The sequence below is a fragment of the Bombus pyrosoma genome, linkage group LG11, assembly GCF_014825855.1.
Source record: "Bombus pyrosoma isolate SC7728 linkage group LG11, ASM1482585v1, whole genome shotgun sequence".
Classification (NCBI taxonomy): Eukaryota; Metazoa; Arthropoda; class Insecta; order Hymenoptera; family Apidae; genus Bombus; species Bombus pyrosoma.
Window position 1 is genome coordinate 740,493 of NC_057780.1, and position 19,439 is coordinate 759,931.

The 19,439-nt window shown below is 39.9% G+C and overlaps 3 protein-coding genes across 6 annotated transcripts in view; 2 read left to right on the forward strand and 1 right to left on the reverse strand.

Annotated features, from left to right (window-relative positions):
- LOC122572589 (glucose dehydrogenase [FAD, quinone]) lies at window positions 1-9,586 on the forward strand. Of its 4 annotated transcripts, XM_043737716.1 has the most exons (5): window positions 2,642-2,755; window positions 2,838-3,182; window positions 3,846-4,961; window positions 5,232-5,415; window positions 6,024-9,586. In XM_043737716.1, the coding sequence occupies exons 3-5, from the start codon at window positions 4,557-4,559 to the stop codon at window positions 7,328-7,330; spliced, it is 1,896 nt and encodes a 631-aa protein (XP_043593651.1). In that variant the 5' UTR covers window positions 2,642-2,755; window positions 2,838-3,182; window positions 3,846-4,556; the 3' UTR covers window positions 7,331-9,586. The 4 variants fall into 4 exon arrangements, with proteins under 4 accessions (XP_043593653.1, XP_043593651.1, XP_043593652.1 ...); XM_043737718.1 differs by lacking the exons at window positions 2,642-2,755; window positions 2,838-3,182 and adding an exon at window positions 1-943 and having other exon boundaries at window positions 4,371-4,961; XM_043737717.1 differs by having other exon boundaries at window positions 2,745-3,182; window positions 4,371-4,961.
- Window positions 1-19,439, reverse strand: part of LOC122572597 (flotillin-2) — a 95,749-nt gene that overhangs the window by 57,250 nt on the left and 19,060 nt on the right. The gene's annotated exons all lie outside the window — the stretch shown is intronic.
- LOC122572594 (glucose dehydrogenase [FAD, quinone]) lies at window positions 13,878-17,952 on the forward strand. Its single transcript, XM_043737724.1, has 4 exons — window positions 13,878-14,254; window positions 14,526-14,751; window positions 15,091-15,404; window positions 15,741-17,952. The coding sequence occupies exons 2-4, from the start codon at window positions 14,614-14,616 to the stop codon at window positions 17,152-17,154; spliced, it is 1,866 nt and encodes a 621-aa protein (XP_043593659.1). The 5' UTR covers window positions 13,878-14,254; window positions 14,526-14,613; the 3' UTR covers window positions 17,155-17,952.

Genomic DNA, 19,439 nt, shown 5'->3' on the forward strand with positions numbered 1-19,439 from the left:
ATACCCCCATATACCGTAGATGAATTCGGACTAGTACGTTCTTTCTTCCCGCGCTTCAATGGAAACGAATAAACATTACTCGTTTGCTTGGACGTATCACGTGTTGCCTGCTGCTAGGCTCGTACGAACTATCGCGTCTATTTCACTCACGACATTGACGTCCGAACGTTTATACATCTATGTACTTAAATATTTGTATATGTGTAACGAATATGTTTACATCTAGAAGATAAGTTCCATGTTATTCGTTGATAGGCTAAAATGCAAGTACCTTCGTCCGGAATATCGAAATACCAACGAAGAATTTAACGCTATAGTTCACCATCTTACCTGAAACGGAAAAACAAGTCGTATTACCTTTTTATCCTACAAACGGACGAATAAAGATAAATGCACGCTTCGCTAACACGTTCAGCTTGTGTTACTCGTGCGTCTTATTTATTTATTCCGTAGTTTCGCTAAATGCGAGGACACGACGACACCTTCCAGATCAGCCTGCGAAATCTCCTTGATGAGGTTAGGTTGGGGTTAGGTTGGGGCGAATACAGCGACCGGATTTTACGAGACGACGATCGCTTTAAACAGTCGCGATCAAAGTTTTCGAGAGCGCGAACGATCGTAATCGCCACCGCGCGAGTAAGTTGTTATGTCAATCGCTGGCCGAAAGGTGTCACCCTTATGGCGATTCGATCGCAACGGAGATCTCCGCCTCTTTGCGATTCCTGCACAATAACAAAACCTGAACTTTATAACTATGTCACAAATGAGTAAATATGCAACGAAGCTTGTATAATTGTTACTTAACATCGAGATGTCAAAGTGCTAAGCTAAGTGCCCATCGATCGTTAAATTATCAATAACGAACAGCTATGAAACGTACCTATTATGAATCGTCTCTTGCTCTAATTTCTTCTGTCAACGTTTTTTTATTGGCACGCTAACGGTAAGATATAGTATCGTCCGTTTTTTACGCCAGAAACTCTCAAGATTCCGTTCTACTCGTTTACAATGACCTCCGTCTAATAACTGTACGAAGGAAGGTAATCTTCTAGAAAACATTGGCGAGCATCGCGAAACACGCGAGGACTCGTGGTTATTATCGCACAATCTACTTTTATGATTTTCAAGTGGACGATTCTTTGATCCGGATAAAACCTGATCGGTAAACCAACGAAACGGTTTCATAAGTTATATCATTCTCTGTTCGATATGGAAACAATAAATTCGTTATTTACGATTCGCTAGAATCGATCGGCTATCGATCGATAATTACGAAAGTTTCTGATTAAAGAACGACTCGGCTGATAAATGAACATTTCTCTCGATCGCATAATGGTAAGTTCTCCGCAAAATTTCGTTTCTTCGAAAAGACGAAACACGATGATCCAACACTCGATTACGCGATCATGGCCACTCGTCGCTATAAGTATAACCGACATCGCATAGAAACGAAAAACTTTCACTCGAAGGGTCTTTCCCAATTTTTTAGATACGCGGTAGTATACGGAGGACGCGATATCGTACAATTGGAGTGAAAAGGCAACATGACCAAGGCGATTTCAAAATCACCTGGGCGAAAGTGAAATGCTTCCGTCTAACGTATGGTACTTGTAGAATACGGCGATGGCCGCGACCGAAAGCCGAGGAGCAAGGGATAATCAAACAGAAAGAGAAGGAGAAAGCGAGCGAAAAATGCAAAGCTGTCGTTCGTCCCTCGGATCTTCGTCCTCCAGTCCACTAATATCGCACGAAAAGTCGATCAAACGTGAATAAAAATGCTGCCTGAGATTGCAGTTTAATAAATACACAAATAGATTATTTATCGCGCGATAAACATTTTTGAATATATTTTTATTCGTGTGCGTTTCACTTTTAAAAACGATTTGTAAGAACGTTGCGGTATTAAAATTCATGCACAGACGATCAATCAACGATATAAAAGTAGAATATAAAAGTAGAACTGTTTAGTCAGAGATTTCTTCATAACGAATCTAATGTTTATTCCAATGAATTTTATTTCCATATTTCCATAATGTAATTATATACATAATGTAATTATATAGTTAGACACTGTTTATCCATGTTGTGCATGTCGTTTTTACATTATTCACCTATGACATAAAAAAAAAGAATGTAAAACGGGTCACGATTCAAATGGAAAACGATATTATGCATGCTTATTTGCAAATATGATTAAATCTCATTGAACAAAGTGTATATAGTACGTATACAGCGTGGCATAACGCTCGATGTGATCTTTTGGACGAGCAATAACTGATTTCGTGGGGAGTTCCCGTAATCAAATTTCCACTAAAAATACTTGTCGCCGTTTATCGTTTGCGAAGGCGAAAATCAAATTTCAGTGATTTAGTTGCAGAACCTTTGAACGATCGAACGAAACCGTCGTGTGATTCACGAACCGATTCACCGATAAACATAGAACGCTAATTTTTCAAAGTAGATTTTTAAAAATATACGCATTTATAGCAAGTACGGCGGAACCGCTTATTTACCAAATCTATTAACTTCGCGAAACAAAGAGTCGAGAGAATTAATAAAATTATATAACACAAGACACTCTTATCTATTTTATATAGGCGTTAAAGGATCGCTTCGTTAGAAGAATTCGTTTCAAGAATCGATGTAGACAGATACAGTCGATTAAACGGCTACCAGTATATCACAAATGGTAAGACTCGTAATTGATGCAGCGACTTGTGCGATTCTAGTCACACAACCATCGTTGTAGGTGAAGGTAACTGGATATTTGTGTCTCGGCGTTTAGATCGGCCAGTTATTTCACGACATCGGCGCTTATTCCAGTAAAATGTTTGTAGGATGCCGGTGCATATAACGCTGGTGTAACGATCGTCGCATCGGTCACCGATTGGCCACACGTACGAAACATTTCACCCCAAGGGTCAGTAGTGTAGTCGGTTGGTAGGACCAAAGTGGTGGTACTACGGGTACGTTTTATACGTAGAACGTGATGTTCGAGCATTCAGTCTTTCGCTTTCTCTGCGTTCGCGAGTTGCTCGATCGGCTTTCATGCATACCTCCATGCATGGTCCACGAGGATCGTGTCTTTTTCTCAACCTCACAGAAAATACCTAGTCACGCGATCGATCGTTCGAACGATTTTCGTAGAACGACGGTAGGAATCGATAGTCCGAAACTGGAGAGTAAGTATCAAAGAAACGATGATTTAGCGATGATTTAGTGCGGTGGAAATAAAATAAAATCTGCAGAACCGTTGGACGAGTAAAGTTGAATGGAACGAGTGCTGCAAACGGTAGTGTCAGAAACGATGATTTATTTAGTGAACACTCTTACGTTTATACGATTATTGTTTACGTTTCGTGAAAGTAACACGATACTTTTTTCAATTTTTGAGTCACGATTAGGCGTCGTTAAACGAACAAGAACGCGAGAGTGAGTTTCTTTAACCGCGCTTAATTCTGTTCGTAGCGTTCCATTCGACGAATCGAAACGAACTTTGTTACTATTTTCACCGACGTATAATACTTCCCTTGTACCAAAAATATTAATCGTTACGCGCGAATGACGAGATCCGCAAAAGGAAAAGAAAGTGTATCGCGACCCTGACTGAAAATGTACGATCGGCAACGAGCGACAGGTTGCCCGTGAATAGCGATGTCACTGGACTGCATCGTTAAAAAAAAAGAAAGTTATGCAAACGCGAGATTACTTGGAATCGTTTCGCAGCATGCTTTGTAGTTGCTTCTCGCCAAGTACTATGTCGACGACTGACAGTCGAAATGACGAGTTTCGTGCCGGTGAATATAAGCCTCGTTAACACGTAAGTGAGAAACCGTGTTTCGAAGTTTCAGGTTTATTGTCTCGTGATGATACAAAGCGTCACGGGCAGCAGTGCATAGAGCGATTAAAAAATAGTGGACACGTAAGTCGAATCATTGAAAGAGTTTTTTTCGCGCGGCTGTAAAGTTTTAGGAGTTAATTTTACTTCCTTTATAAGTATATAAAGGACGTGTATATGTGTCACTGTATGTGAAGAAAAATATGCCTTCTCTCGTCTTTGTGACAAGTTTTTATGGGAAATAAATCACAAAGAACTCGCTGACACGAAATTCTCATCTTCCTCGAGAAGCTTACTCTTGTCGGCGAATTTTAACATATAATTAAATCAAAGATCAGGTAAAATTCTTCACAAAATTTCCGATCGGCAAGAACGTTATTTTATCTCTTTGTAGGTTTCCTCAAGCGCACGTATTAAGAAAACGTTGGTCTGTCGTTCGCGAATCGAACGATTCTTTTAATTCGTCGTGAAGAATTTACTTTCCACGACTTGCAACGGAGCTCGATGACATCGTTCGATTTTATTATTACAGAAGCAGACTTTCCACAGCGCGATCTCTTCTTTCTTCAAGAATGTTCAGAACTCTCGACGTGTAACGGAGAAAATTGAAGAAGAAGCGAGAAGAAAAAGAGAATTGAAACTCGAATGTTTCGTTCGAAACGTAGCTATAAGCAGGAAAATTTGGCGAAAAAAAAGTTGATAAAAAAACGGCAGAAAAATGAGTATCGTGACAGCAGCCACGTTAGCGATAAAGGGTGCCACTGTGTTACTTGGAAAGGTGGCGATAATTCCTATTATCATAGCGGCTCTGGCATACTACAATTACGATCTGATGGATCCTGAGAATTATCCTAAAGTGACGAAGAATATAAGGAAAGAATACGATTTTGTGGTGGTGGGAGGTGGATCGGCCGGAAGCGTGGTTGTGAACAGACTTTCGGAAAATCCTAAGTGGAATGTGCTGTTGTTAGAGGCTGGAGGACACGAAACCGAGATAACAGACGTCCCTATACTATCCCTTTATTTGCACAAGAGCAAAGTGGATTGGAAATACAGGACTCAGCCGCAAGATTCCGCTTGTCAAGCGATGATCGATCGACGATGCTGCTGGACCAGAGGAAAGGTTGAAACATTTTTGTAGCAAAGAAATACTCCGATTGAATATTTTATCAACGCTAGAACTATCGACAATGTCTCAGCAAGATTCAACGTTAATTTTCTCGAAAATCTCTATTTACGAGTTTTCGGTAATTGCGAAGATACAAAGTCGGAAACCAGTCATTTAGTCTGATACTGTAGTTCTAACGTTGAACGTAAAACGTAAAAGCAAAGAAACGTATTGAATATTTTCACGATTGAAAATATTTAATATCTCTTTTTAATGCTATCTTAGGTTTTGGGTGGCTCGAGCGTGCTCAACACGATGCTCTACATTCGAGGAAATCGACGGGATTTCGATCAGTGGGAAAGTTTCGGAAACCCTGGGTGGGGTTACGAGGATGTTCTGCCGTATTTCAAGAAATCTCAAGATCAAAGAAATCCCTATTTAGCTCGCAACACTAGATACCATAGCACTGGTAAGACGCTATATTTTTAATACAAATATTTATTAACGAACAAGTTAGCTAAAAACTTGGATCTTTCTTTTATATCTCGATTTAACGAGTCGAAGGGTATCATACGGCCAATCTTATTACATATTACAGCCTTATACCTAAGTGATTTTTCATAAATTATTACCAGAATACATTACTAACGCATTAACGTGACACATATTATTAACAGGATAGATTGGAAAATACTATAGAAAGAAAAATTCTTTACTGACAATTAGAGTGGCAACAATTAACCGTTATAGCGATAAACTCCATCAAACTGATATACGATATATTATCTAAGAAAAAAAGTGGTTAAGTTGGTTGTGATTTTGCTCTAATGCGAACGAGACTTTGATTCCATACGCAAATGATTCTAACTATAATTGATCTTAAAATACGTGCAACAATTACGATACATAAGAAGAGTGAGTCTGTTTGCAGAGAGATAAAAACATGGCATTTGCATCGCATTACTAACGATATATATAAAATATCCATCGATCGTATTCGTGCTTCTATTCTCTTTTCTCTGAATTAAAATGAGATAATCTCTAATTCGACTAAATATTTGTCGTTTCTTCTCGAAGGAGGGTACCTGACGATTCAGGACTCACCCTACAACACACCTCTAGGAGTGGCCTTCCTACAGGCCGGCGAAGAGATGGGCTACGACATTGTAGACGTAAACGGAGAGCAACAGACTGGCTTTGCTTTCTACCAATATACCATGCGAAGAGGAACAAGATGCAGCTCCGCGAAAGCATTCGTCAGACCCATTCAGTTACGAAAAAACTTTCATCTATCCCTGTGGAGTCACGTAACCAAGGTCCTGATCGATCCGCGAACGAAAAAAGCCTACGGCGTCGAGTTCATCAGAGAAGGCCGGAGAGAAGTAGTCTACGCCAGGAAGGAAGTCATTCTTTCGGCGGGTGCCATAAATTCCCCTCAGCTGTTAATGCTCTCGGGAATTGGACCTAGACAACACCTGGAAGAAGTAGGAATTACGGTGGTTCACGATTCTCCTGGAGTCGGACAGAACCTGCAGGATCACATCGCGGTGGGTGGTCTAGCTTTCTTGATCGATTACCCGATCAGTACCGTGATGACTCGCCTGGTGAACCTCAATTCCGCTCTACGGTACGCCATCACGGAGGACGGACCATTAACCGCGAACGTAGGCTTAGAGTCCGTAGGCTTTATCTCGACGAAATACGCGAATCAAAGCGACGATTGGCCCGACATAGAATTCATGCTCACCTCTTCCTCCACTAGCTCCGACGGAGGCACGCACGTGAAAAATGCTCACGGACTCACGGACGACTTTTACAACAAAGTATTCCAGGACATTAATTACCGCGATCTGTTCGGGGTGTTCCCCATGCTTCTCAGGCCTAAATCTCGCGGTTTCGTGAAACTAAAGTCGAAAAACCCTCTGGATTATCCCCTGATGTATCACAATTATTTGACCGATCCTTACGACGTGAATGTCCTGAGGGAAGGCGTAAAGGCTGCGATAGCTTTCGGAGAGACGAGCAGCATGAAGAGATTCGGTGCCAGATTTCACAGTCGCGCTCTACCCAACTGTAACCACATACCTATGTTCACCGACGAATACTGGAACTGTGCCATACGACAATACACTATGACGATCTATCATATGAGCTGTACAGCGAAAATGGGTCCACCGACCGACCCAATGGCCGTCGTCGACCCCGAACTCAGAGTCTACGGTGTGACCGGGTTGAGGGTAATCGACGCGTCCATTATGCCGACGATCACCAACGGGAACATAAACGCACCGGTGATCATGATCGGAGAGAAAGGCGCGGATTTGGTTAAGAAGCAATGGCTATCACGGAGGAAGAGGGACAACGCCACGATCGTCGCAACGTGACTGGAAGAATTCTTGCCGAGAAATCAGCTTGTTCCGTCGATCGCCGAATGGATGTACTTGCCGCGTTATTTCGTAAATAACAAATAAGAGAAAAGGGACTGGTATCGAGATCGATGTAGATCGACATAATGGAAATACCGTTCTCCGTCGATACGCGCGTTTGATTAGGCTTTTAATTTAACGATACGGAGGAAAGCAAGGAGCTGTGATCGTTTAATTGCCGTTAGGTTCGCTTATAAGTAATTTGTAAGTAATTTATCGATCGAGGAGACGATGACGTTAAAGGAAATGCGTATTTTATATTTTTTTCACACGACTAAGGCATAGGAAATGTGACTGTCGTAAATATGATCGAATCGTTTTGTCGTTACCTATACTGTTAATTAAAAATCTGAAAGTGAGAAACCAATTCGTTTTCTGTTAGCCAAAAAGGAACGTATATGAAACAGATTTTCTAAAATATCAATCCTATTCTAGAATAGAGTTAAACGTTTCGAAAGAACTTCTCGATAAGCGTCCGCTCCTCGGAAATTTATGGTTTACCTATGTCTTTTTCAATCCTCTCACTTTCTTCTCTTGGGTCAGATTGAAAGTTGTCAGAAAGAAAGAAGAAAAAAAGAAAAAATAAAAAGATACCAGAAGTAAATTCCGTATAACTAGAACGACATTGCTCAAGCTTGCTATTTAAGAAGCAACTATTTTTTTTAAATATTTTTTTCTACTTTTATATTTTTTGTTACATATATATAATTATTATAATGTTCTCGTTTTTATTTTATTCCGTGTTACACAAAGAATAAGAAGAAAAAGATTCAGTTTTACAACTAGAAAAATTACCGATGATTAGAGAAAGACGAAGATAAAGCATGCGACAGCTTCGACAAACTCGTTTGAATTTTTAAAATTCCCGTATTACAACATAATCGATAAGCAGCATTTACACGTACTCGATCACCCAATGAACTGCTTACTTATGCAACATGATGTATGACCCGCCCCTTTATACAGGGTGTGGTGATATTTCTCTGGGCTTTAATCGAGAAGCTATAAAGTGATGAACGAATATCGGTCAACGTAAGCAAGAATCAACGATCTGCTGCACACGCATACCGATTACGTCTACTTTAACCAATTTGAGTATAGGTCGATGTAGTTTAGTATATTTCAATGATAATTGAGATCAAGTCGATCGATGGACGGTCGATGTTAAATCATGACTGTAAATCAGAATGTAGATTTAACGAATTAAATAAATAAGGTATTCGGTACAGAAAACGATACGAGTTGCAAATATGAATAAGTTTCAGCTCTACGTGAATACGCGTTACCAACAATCTATTACATAATATTGTGATCTACTTTCGACTCGAACAACTACGATGCGAATAATACGAAACGCGAGTACGTTTTATTTCAATTTTAAATACCGAAGGTTCTGCTTCTGAAAAGATATTGTAAGAAGCAAGCGAGCTATCTGAAGGAGACTTTTAAGTAGATTTGTAAAATCGAGACTAACTATTTTATTTTTATTTTTAACAGATGGTATGCATATGTAAAAAGTACTAGATAAATGCCAATTCGAATAATTTATACGTAGCAACAACATTCGTAACTAACTTATTCGTAAATTAAAGAAATGAATGCGCTACCTGTGACCGAATAATATTTATTTTCCTGTATCATGATATAAATGTCGTTACCATTAGAACTTGTTGATTTTGTAAATAATTAATACCGTTATTTATTAATATCGTCAAATTCACCGTATACAATATGTATATATTTTAGTCGTTATCGATGTTCCGAAAGCTCGAAAACTAGAATAATAGTAATAGTAGAAATAGTGGGAATATTTAAGTTATGCTAAGTCAATCAATTATAGTTAATTAATGGCTACAAGGGGTAGCCACCCTTAGTTTCCAATGAAGCACTTTTTTTCATCAGAATCTACGTTTCATTCTCATAACATCAAATTTCTGTAACGACACGAGAGTATGCGTTACCGAATTATACGAAAGTTAATATACTTGGACCTGATTAATCAGTATGTCAATTCTATAGTACTTTTGATAGCCACTGTAGCATTAAGTAGGATTTTTCGAATGTTAGTCTTTTTGAAAAATTTACCGAGCCTGGCGATTTCAAAGGTAAATGTTCAAAGTAAATACACTTGCAATTAGTCACCGTGAAAGGTAACCGTTTTATAATTTATTGTATCAAAAAATGTAAATGAAATAAATATAGACATGAGACAAATATGTTTATTCAGAGACGATAGACCTCGAAATAGAAGCTTTACTTTCAACCACCTTACAAATTATCCTGCAAAGAACTATCTTACAATATCGTGTTTGACGAATGATGGAACATCACATTCATCGGTCAATTGCGGAATATGAACTGGATCGTAAACAATTTTTCCATCGCTGAAATCCGATAGCCGAATTGCATTGCCAGTTACATACCTCTTAAACGTCCTTGAACGTATGTCTAGAGGAATGAAAGTACACTTTTCTTGCAATGCGTTACGTAAATCACACAACGATAATAAGAGATTCTACCGATTTTTTCCTCTTTTCGATAAAACACGTGCTCCTCCTGCGTGCGTTACCTGTGACATCCAAAGTAACGTCACACCTATGTAGCTACATGCCAAACGATGTTCGTTCCTCTAAATCAGCGCTGTATTTGCATAAATTTGCAGCCAAGATGGTTAAAAAATATTTGACGAACGCGTGAATAGCCCAATATCCTTAAACGAAGAGAAACGTATTAATTAATCGCTCGAGAAATGGAATTTTCAGGTAATTCGACGTTTGAATAGCAAAAAAACGATCGATTAAGAGAGCTGGCAAATTATTCGCGATTGCCTAAATCTGCATATCATTAATTTTCCAAATTGGTCCAGAACGATTTTTACGACAATTTGCCTAAACAGATTGCGCAACGATAATTTCGACGAAATTTCGAAACAGTTTTACGCAACTAATCATTCGTCCTTTATGGATTTCTGAGATTGTCGAAAATATTGCGCAATTGGTCCTTGATGCTTGGTCAGTGGAGCAAGTGGATACAATGGTTCGTAAATGTCTAAGTATAGTCATGGGTTGTCGGTGTTAATGTCGGTCAAACTACTGACTAAAGGATTATTATTTAACACGTAATTGCAGCCATGAAACTTTAACAAGGCTCGAGAAAAGTAAAACGCACTACATGCACGTGATGCACGTCACGCAGGAACGCAGCGATCTCTAAACGCGAGATCCTGAAAATAAGACTCGCTGTGTACGCTCCTCCGAGCTCTTCTTAACCGATAAAGAGGTAAAAAGAAATTTCACTTGGCGTATAAAAGTTTTTCGAAAGAAAAAAAACGTCTTTTAAAATATTTGGAACTTGATCGAAGAAATAAAAGGAACGCATAAAAACGTTTTTCAGATGATTTAACGGTAAAGTATCTCGGACATTTTGCAAGACAGATAACTGCATTAACACGTCGAGATGTGCCGAACTTTCTCGCGTCGTATGTGCGTCACGAGTAGATTACATTGAACTTTCCGAAAGAGAGACATTCAAAACGGTTGCTTTTATCGAAATGTCTCTCCCATAAAGACGCTTCGAAATTTTAGATAAGCCATTTGGCAATCGCGGAGGAATTTCTACGTATCGAAAGTGTTCGATCAATCGTGATAGAAGAGGGAAAGAGGGGAATTCTACGTGAAAAAATAAGCCAAGAATATAAAATAAGATTCATCCGTACGACGCTTCGTTTACGAGAGAAAAAAGTTTGAAAATTTATCAAGGACGCGTCTACTGTACGTGTGGATTCTTAACCGAACACGTTCAAATTCTGTCTTTTTGAAAGTAACGTCGTCTTAAATGTAAAAATATTATTCTACATTTTTAACTCATTTTGATACGTAGAATAATCTTCTGCTGGTCGTTTATTCGGCAATTAGCCAATACTAATTCGCGTAAATTTTCAAATTTGATTTTATCAAAGACAAAATTGTATTCTATACTTTCGTACAGTAAACTCACTATCAATTGCGATTGGTGATAATCGCTGGAGCATCCTGTACATATGAACGCGCAACGCGATGTCTCGTCAAGTATAGCTACAAAGAGAAATAAAAGTTCTAAACCCAAACGCAGAAATTAAATCGAATTTAGACAAAATCAATTTATCAGCGGAAATATGGAAGCATCATTTCCTACCTTTTAATTTCAAGCGTAATTTCGCCACATGATTTATCAATTGGACTATCATACGCATACATTTATGATTCACGTATTAAATGCTGCGTGTGTCGAACTAAAAAGAAACCAATTAAATAAATAAATCTGGAACGCAGTTGTGGCAGAATATCGCGTAACAACCAGAACAGAGCTATTCAAAGAAAGTAGTACACATCGGAATAACTTTGCGGGACATTCGCGTCAAGCTGTTTTCAATGGCGCTACATTGTTTTCAGCGAAACATAGCAACCACCGAAAGTTTATAAAATGTAACGCCGATTGCAATTGCGAACGATACAATTACGAATGAAAACGTGCATACGCAGCCGAAGAATTTTACGTTTCAGCGACGAGACAAAAACGACGAGAAATCGTAATTTCCCCGCTCTAATTAGTAAAGTGTGAGGAAATCGAAAAGGTTGCGTCACGTTTAACCCACGATACAGCAAAAATGTACGTTCACGAGGAACGCGAGCATAGGTTGTAACGGTAATTTGTCACGCGTCATCTAGTATCGTATTTTGAAATTTTTAACAGGACGCTCTATGTTAATTCGACGAGAATCGGATCGGGCCAAGATACGGATGATTTCACCGTTATTTACTCAATAATAGGGACACTGTCGATATTTTCGCGTTAGAAAGACGAGATATTACGTCAGGTTTCTTTTTAATGGCAGCATTCGGACGAATAACTCTATTTGTTGTTCTCCGGATAAACATTTGAAGGATTCGTATTTTCATACAGTTGTCAACGCTGAAACGAATGACATAAAAATTCTTAGATAGAGTAATGAGCTCATTCGCGTTTTCTTGAAACAACAGGCCAAGTCTTATCATTTGCTCTAATTCACTCGATAATTTTATAATTTAGTCATTCGTCTCGATAATGAATCTCACCAGCGATATCTCGCAACCCTAAACTGCTCGTGTTACGTTCGAAAATTTGAGAATTGGTAACGATGATGTCAAACGAGTGGAGCGACGCGGAAGTGGCGAACGAGGCCATTCGGAGTAGGAGGAGGAAGACCGAGGTTTCTTTCACCGCGATTTTCGATCGAAGGCCAAGGTTAACTGGAAAAACGGAGCGAGTCAGGAGACGCGAACTAGAAACGATGCACGAGCGACCGAATTCGATGCACAAAAGCGTCAACCATCCTGAATGGCACGCAGACCGTAGAAGACGAGAGAAAGTATACGCGTGGTTCGATGCGCGATTCCGTGGCTTCCGTCACGGAGGCAAAGAGAAAGACTCACGATCCGACACGCGTACAAAGACTCTTAATTCGGTTCCCTTTATGGCGAACGTTGTAACGATTCCATAATGATGCGGTTCTGTTTGGAGAAACTAAATTTTACCGGGCAACGAGACGGACGAAAATATTTTGGAAATGATCGGACAAACGCGAAAATACTTAGGAAATACGAGATTACAAACGGAATCTTAGCGAGATACGTATACCTCCAGAGCGATGCATTACGATATGGCTATGCTCCCTCCCTTTCTCTCTCTTAGAAAGTACACGTATAATTTTCCTACATCTAAAAACATCTAAAAATACTTATATTTATATTATTCGCATATTACTATTGCTCGATAATTTCTTCCGACCAAAGGTTGCGAGTACAACTTTTATTGGCTAATTACGAGCTTATTGATTTCGTACCGCTTTTAAATTGCTCTTTGAAAAACTCTATTATTTCTGACGGCTTGGGATGGTTTTCATCGGATATGTAGGTACGTTCTTTAGTTAACATACCGCACTTTCGGTATCGGTTTAAATCGATGGAATAGGTCCAAGTGTATTTTTGTAACTTTAATAAGGAATTAAAATAATCGAAATATTTTCTCCTCGCTATGTATTAAAAATTCTTTTTGTGCTCGTAATTCGCGATAGCTGGGCCTCGACGTTCCGAAGCTCTTCTCATATTTCTTTCCTCTCGTCTATATATCATAGAACAAATTTTCTTAAGATACGGTTCACACGCTCAGAGATCAAATGGATGGAGAGTAGATGAAAATGGAAAAGAACCGTAGATAGATTAGCGAACAAAAGGAAAAAAGGCGATCACGCGATCTAGATGGAGAAGCGCAACGGAGAAGACCAGGCACGTAAGCCAGGGAACAAACGGTACGGGGTCAGGACGTGATTTTCGAAGCTAGCATTGAAAGGAGGCGCCTCTCGCCACGTTTGGATTTCACTCTCGGCACTCGATCCTCGAGTCAGTGCCGCCGGTGCTGTGTTTTCTCGGTGCCATTTGCCGGCACACGTTCGTCGTGTACGCGAATCGCCGAGCGTTTTAAACTTTTCCGCGTGCACAAGCTCGAAAGCTTGCTCGAGAAAACTGGTGGTGTCACGAAAAAGTGCAACAAGTAGAACGAGGACGAACAAAAGTGTAAAATATAAAATATCCGTATAAAATATCCGGGCAATCGACATTGACGAAATGGTTTGAAACGGTTCAAAGGTTTATCTACAATAGTGGTCGCTATTTGTAATAGTGTGTATTAAAAAGTTTAAATTTATAACAATTGGAATGTCGTGATTGAACGTTATTCGAACACGTAATATATGAAAAAGGAAGGAACGAAGATATTATGCTATCCACAGTGGCAAATATGTTTTAACGGAAAAAGGGAACACCATAAATTTATTTGCCCGCAAATTCGATCCAATTACGACAACCGGTATGGTAAAGCACAGTAATTAAATGACACGTTCGCGGCTGTTAACGAAGAGTTATTTAAAAAATTTTCTTTTAATTAGAAATAATTTTATATTTCTGCTTATTAGCAACCTCTGTATAATTTAATATTCCGTTCGTTATTCCAATAAATATTCATATGATTTTCTAACTGATAATTATTCGGCGCGCGCAATTTTTTTCATCCGTTTCATGATCGCTACAATTATAGAAATTAGTACTAGACTACTACAATTAAATTTCGTAAATTCTAGATAATTTGGCGTTCGTGAAAGTTTCGAGCGTCAGTCACATCAGTCTCGCCGAATGGACGTGGTTCTCACGAGGTGGAATTAAGTGGAAATGGCAATAGGGTTAACTACATTGCTAAGTACTGCATCGGTCCTCGGATTCAGCCTGATTCCTCTCCTAGCGATTGGCTTGTCCATATTTCGGTACAACCAAGCGGATCCAGAATCTCATCCGACCGATGCCCGCCAGGTATTCTTCAAATGTTAATATACGTAAACCATAGAAAACGCTTTTGTAGGATCATAAATGCACGCGAGTGACGCAAAGAGAGTTCGTTGTTATATATCAGTTACAGAACTGTTCCCTTCGGTTCCATTATTTTCATCGATCTGTTCGTTAAGCAGAAATCCATAGTTGTCGTTACCGACAGTCGGCAAAACAGACACATAGATCTTTAAACCTGAGTCGAATCGTTTTCGATCCATCGTTTCGAACAACTTCCAAAAGTTCCAAGATATGGTTTTTCAAATCGAGCAAGTATCGTACGAACGTTGCTTGCGTACGATTAACTTACGTTTTTCGTTTCAGCTTCTACGAATGTACGATTTCATAGTGGTCGGTGGAGGAAGCGCGGGTGCGGTGATAGCATCGAGATTGTCGGAGATATCGAATTGGACTGTGTTGCTGGTGGAAGCGGGCGGTGACGAAAATGAAATTTCGGACGTTCCCGTATTGGCTGGGTATACCCAGCTCTCGGAAATGGATTGGAAATACCAAAGTTCGCCACCGACTGTTTCGGCTTATTGCCTCGCCATGATCGGCGATAGGTGCAACTGGCCACGTGGAAAAGTGCTTGGTGGCAGCAGCGTGTTGAACGCCATGGTTTATGTCCGGGGTAATCGGTAATTCAGGATCGATTAATCGAATCTTTGATTTATTTTTCAAAAGTGGATAACGTAGTTGAATAGTGGTGGATTTTCTAGTTACCTCGATTAATGATCGATTACGCGAGGCAAAGAAAGAAAAAAGAATGAATACCAAAGAAAAATATAAAAAGTACATTATCAGGATCTAAAAGAAAATTGTGACGAAAGTTTGTATCTTATAAATTTATAGACTAGCTTAAATATAACAAGTTTATATGTAGACAGGATTAACAGAGAGATACTTTAATTTGGTTTGTCATCGCGCCTCGTGTTTCCCGTCGTCTTTCGCCATAACGATCTTATTTATTTCAGCCGTGACTACGACAATTGGGCTAGACTGGGCAACGTCGGCTGGAGTTACGGCGAAGTTCTGCCGTACTTCCTGAAATCCGAGGACAACCGCAATCCCTACCTCGCAAGGACGCCCTATCATGCCATGGGTGGTTACCTGACTGTGCAAGAGTCCCCGTGGAGAACACCGTTATCGATCGCATTTTTGCAAGCTGGTCAGGAGCTTGGCTATGAGAATCGCGACATAAATGGCGCGCGTCAGACCGGTTTCATGTTAACCCAGTCAACGATACGTCGAGGTAGTCGTTGCTCCACCGCGAAAGCGTTCCTCAGACCGGTGAAGAACAGGCAGAATCTTCATATAGCGATGAACTCGCAAGCGTTGAGGGTAGTGTTCAACGACGACAAGAGAGCGACCGGTATCGAGATCCTTAGAGATGGTCGTCAGCAAGTAATAAGGGTCAGACGGGAGATCGTTTTATCGGCTGGCACGATCAACTCGGCCCAACTGCTGATGTTATCCGGTATCGGGCCTAGAGAACACTTGGCGGAGTTCGATATACCCGTGATATCGGATTTGAGAGTCGGCGACAATCTTCAGGACCACGTGGGTCTTGGTGGACTGACGTTCGTAGTCAACGAGCCAATCAGCCTCAAGAAGGACCGTTTTCAAACCATGCCCGTGATGATGGAGTACGTTCTAAACGAAAGGGGTCCAATGACCAATCCCGGAGTAGAAGCATTGGCCTTCGTCAACACCAGATACGCGGACAAATCGGACGACTATCCCGATATTCAGTTCCATTTCGCCCCAAGTTCTATCAATTCCGACGGTGGAGAGCAGATTAAGAAGATCTTAGGTCTGCGAGATAGAGTGTACAATACCATGTACAAACCGCTGACTCACGCTGAAACCTGGTCCATTCTGCCGCTTCTATTGAGACCCAGAAGTTCCGGCTGGGTGCGCTTAAAGAGCAAGAACCCATTAGTATATCCAGATATTAATCCGAATTATTTCACGCACAAAGAGGACATGGACGTTCTTATCGATGGCATAAGGATCGCGTTACAGTTATCCAACACGACGGCTTTTCAGAGATTCGGTTCCAGGCCACACACTATCCGTATGCCTGGATGCCACAAGTATCTATTCGACACTTACGATTATTGGGAATGCGCGATTCGACATTTCACTTTTACGATTTATCATCCCACCGGAACCTGCAAAATGGGTCCAAAGAGCGACTCTACGGCTGTCGTGGATCCCAGATTAAGAGTGTACGGGGTGAAAGGCTTGAGAGTGGCAGACGCGTCGATCATGCCCACGATCGTCAATGGAAATCCGAACGCTCCTGCTATTATGATCGGTGAAAAGGCAAGCGATATTATCAAGGAGGACTGGATGTACAAAAGAGAACGATACGTGGGAAGGTGATCGACACAGGAAGGATCAACGATCCTTTGAAACGATTTCCGTTGTTTAAAATGCTTAGAATGTGAAAACGCAATTAACGGAGTAACGTTTCTTCGCAGAAAAGAATGTCTCTTACCTTTTTCTCCAAGCTCGGTTTGCTGGAAGATCGGCGATACTCGCCTCCAAACGCGTAAGAAAGCACTAAACGTATGTATCTTTTACAACGACTTAACTTTCAAGCACGGCTTGCAGGAAAACTCACAACGAAAGCTACTTGATACCAAATCGTTACCTGTACCTCGTCTCTAAGAGATATAATTACTCTCAGATAAACCAAACAAACGTACCTTGGTACCTAACAAAATAGCTTTATACCTTTCCGCGTTTATCAGTAATATTTATCGGTAAACCTTTATTTATTTCGTATTAATATAAACAATTTGTAAATATATTCTCTATTGGGAAAGAATAATTTAAACGTGCCATTTCTCACAGAAATACAGACGTTCGACGAGAGCGGCAATCCTCGTATAATAATACAATATTAGGGGTAATTAGTTACCTATAAAAATATCGGAATTGTGTACATAAAAGGCGGTAGATTAAAAAAAGCTAGATTACAAAATTAATAAATATAGGATACTTTATGTATGTAAATAAAACAAACATAGTTTTTTATATTATTCTTTACATATTATGTTAATATAGATAAAGAACTGTGGTATAAAAATACCATATTATGCAAGAATTGTATGTATAAAAGAACAGAGACTTACGTGTATCTATATAACGGAACATATATATATATACCCCCCATTTATGTCGCCTTATTTATATCATATCACCTGCGGAATGTAAATAAAGCTCTGTATTTTAAGTCGTTTCTTAATCGCCATCATCTTTCTAATCTAACTCGCGCTATGTCTCGTATCAGCGAGCAAGAACAATGATCTCTGTTCGAATTTGGTGTGAAAAACAAGAAAATCACACGAATCGCGTCAATCATAACTTTAGAAATTTTAGTTGATCAATTTTATTTGTATGTGGCCTATCTACACACATCGATCGAATCTTCTCGCATCACCCCATCCATCTATCTACTGATTTTTGTCTTTATCTAATTGCTCTCACGGAGGATAGCTGGATCGCGAGACGAGAGCGTGTAAGGCGAACTCGGAAGAACGTGGATCGTGGGCGAACTTTCGTTTCACGAGCGAATCGCTTTACGTAACCAGGTTCCGTGCCAAAAGTTTCGTTGTAGGATACGAATTCTCCCGTTGCTTTCTGCATCGCGTTTCCGCTTCCTAGTTTCCTGGCGCGCATTGAATTAGGCAGAATCTTCGTTATTTTTATGCGGATCTCGCTCGTCGTTACGCTAAACGAACACCTTGCAATTAATCTCTTGTTGCCTTACCATTTGCTTCAAAACGCACGCACTCGTTCGGGCTACGCTGCAACTCTATGTACTCGGACCAATCCAGAGATAAACACTCTGTATGATATCCGTTTAAAATTCCCATTCAAAATAACGTTCATAGTCCATTTTCTTTCTTTCACTCTACTACTGTGCCTATGTATCATTGGCTCAACTAGGATAATCGTCTCTGAAAAAAGGGCTCATAAACCGAAAAGACAAATCGAGTAAATCGGATCACAAGTTTTCGTGGTTGGCACAAACCGAGCATGAGTATACAAAAATCTCAATTGTTGGAATATCGAGACGATATTTTAGGGCAATATTTTGATACATATAGCGGTTGGTTAAAAATGATTTACCGAAAAAGGATCGACCGAGTGGTGGTTTTTAACCAATGTTTCCTGGAATATTACTATTCCGCGAAATTAAATGTTCCATTTTTGTGGAAGAATTATTTTAGCTACAGTTTTTACCAATATAACGTTTTCTTTTTCATTTGTATTTTCTTTTTTTACCGTTTACGATTAGCGCTGCCAATTTTCCTTATAATCTCGAGAGTGTTCCGTAACTTCGAAAAGGTTGAGAACAACTGATCGATGAGAGAGGCTTCGCGTGCAGAGACTGTGATACGATGAAACCAATTATGACAGAAATTAATCGCGATCTTTATTCAAGCCTCTATCGAATCCTGACGTCTCCCCGCGAATGTTGCACCGCGTTTATCCCTGCGAAACTTAATCAACGGCGACGCGTCAACCATACTCAATTTTTCTTTTGTTTATATTTAATATCAGCTTTACACATTTCTACTAAAAGCATTCAACTTTGTACCTCGATCAACACGATGCGTCAAACATTCAAGTAGTATACGCATCCATTGCGAATAAGG

Excerpts from the sequence above, each read along its gene's own strand:
- LOC122572589 (XM_043737718.1), top strand. The coding sequence starts at position 4,557 with ATGAGTATCGTGACAGCAGCCACGTTAGCGATAAAGGGTGCCACTGTG. Across the intron at positions 4,962-5,231 it reads GCTGCTGGACCAGAGGAAAG|GTTTTGGGTGGCTCGAGCGT; the intron begins GTTGAAACATTT and ends ATGCTATCTTAG. Across the intron at positions 5,416-6,023 it reads CACTAGATACCATAGCACTG|GAGGGTACCTGACGATTCAG; the intron begins GTAAGACGCTAT and ends TTCTTCTCGAAG.
- LOC122572594 (XM_043737724.1), top strand. The coding sequence starts at position 14,614 with ATGGCAATAGGGTTAACTACATTGCTAAGTACTGCATCGGTCCTCGGA. Across the intron at positions 14,752-15,090 it reads ATCCGACCGATGCCCGCCAG|CTTCTACGAATGTACGATTT; the intron begins GTATTCTTCAAA and ends TTTTCGTTTCAG. Across the intron at positions 15,405-15,740 it reads GTTTATGTCCGGGGTAATCG|CCGTGACTACGACAATTGGG; the intron begins GTAATTCAGGAT and ends TATTTATTTCAG.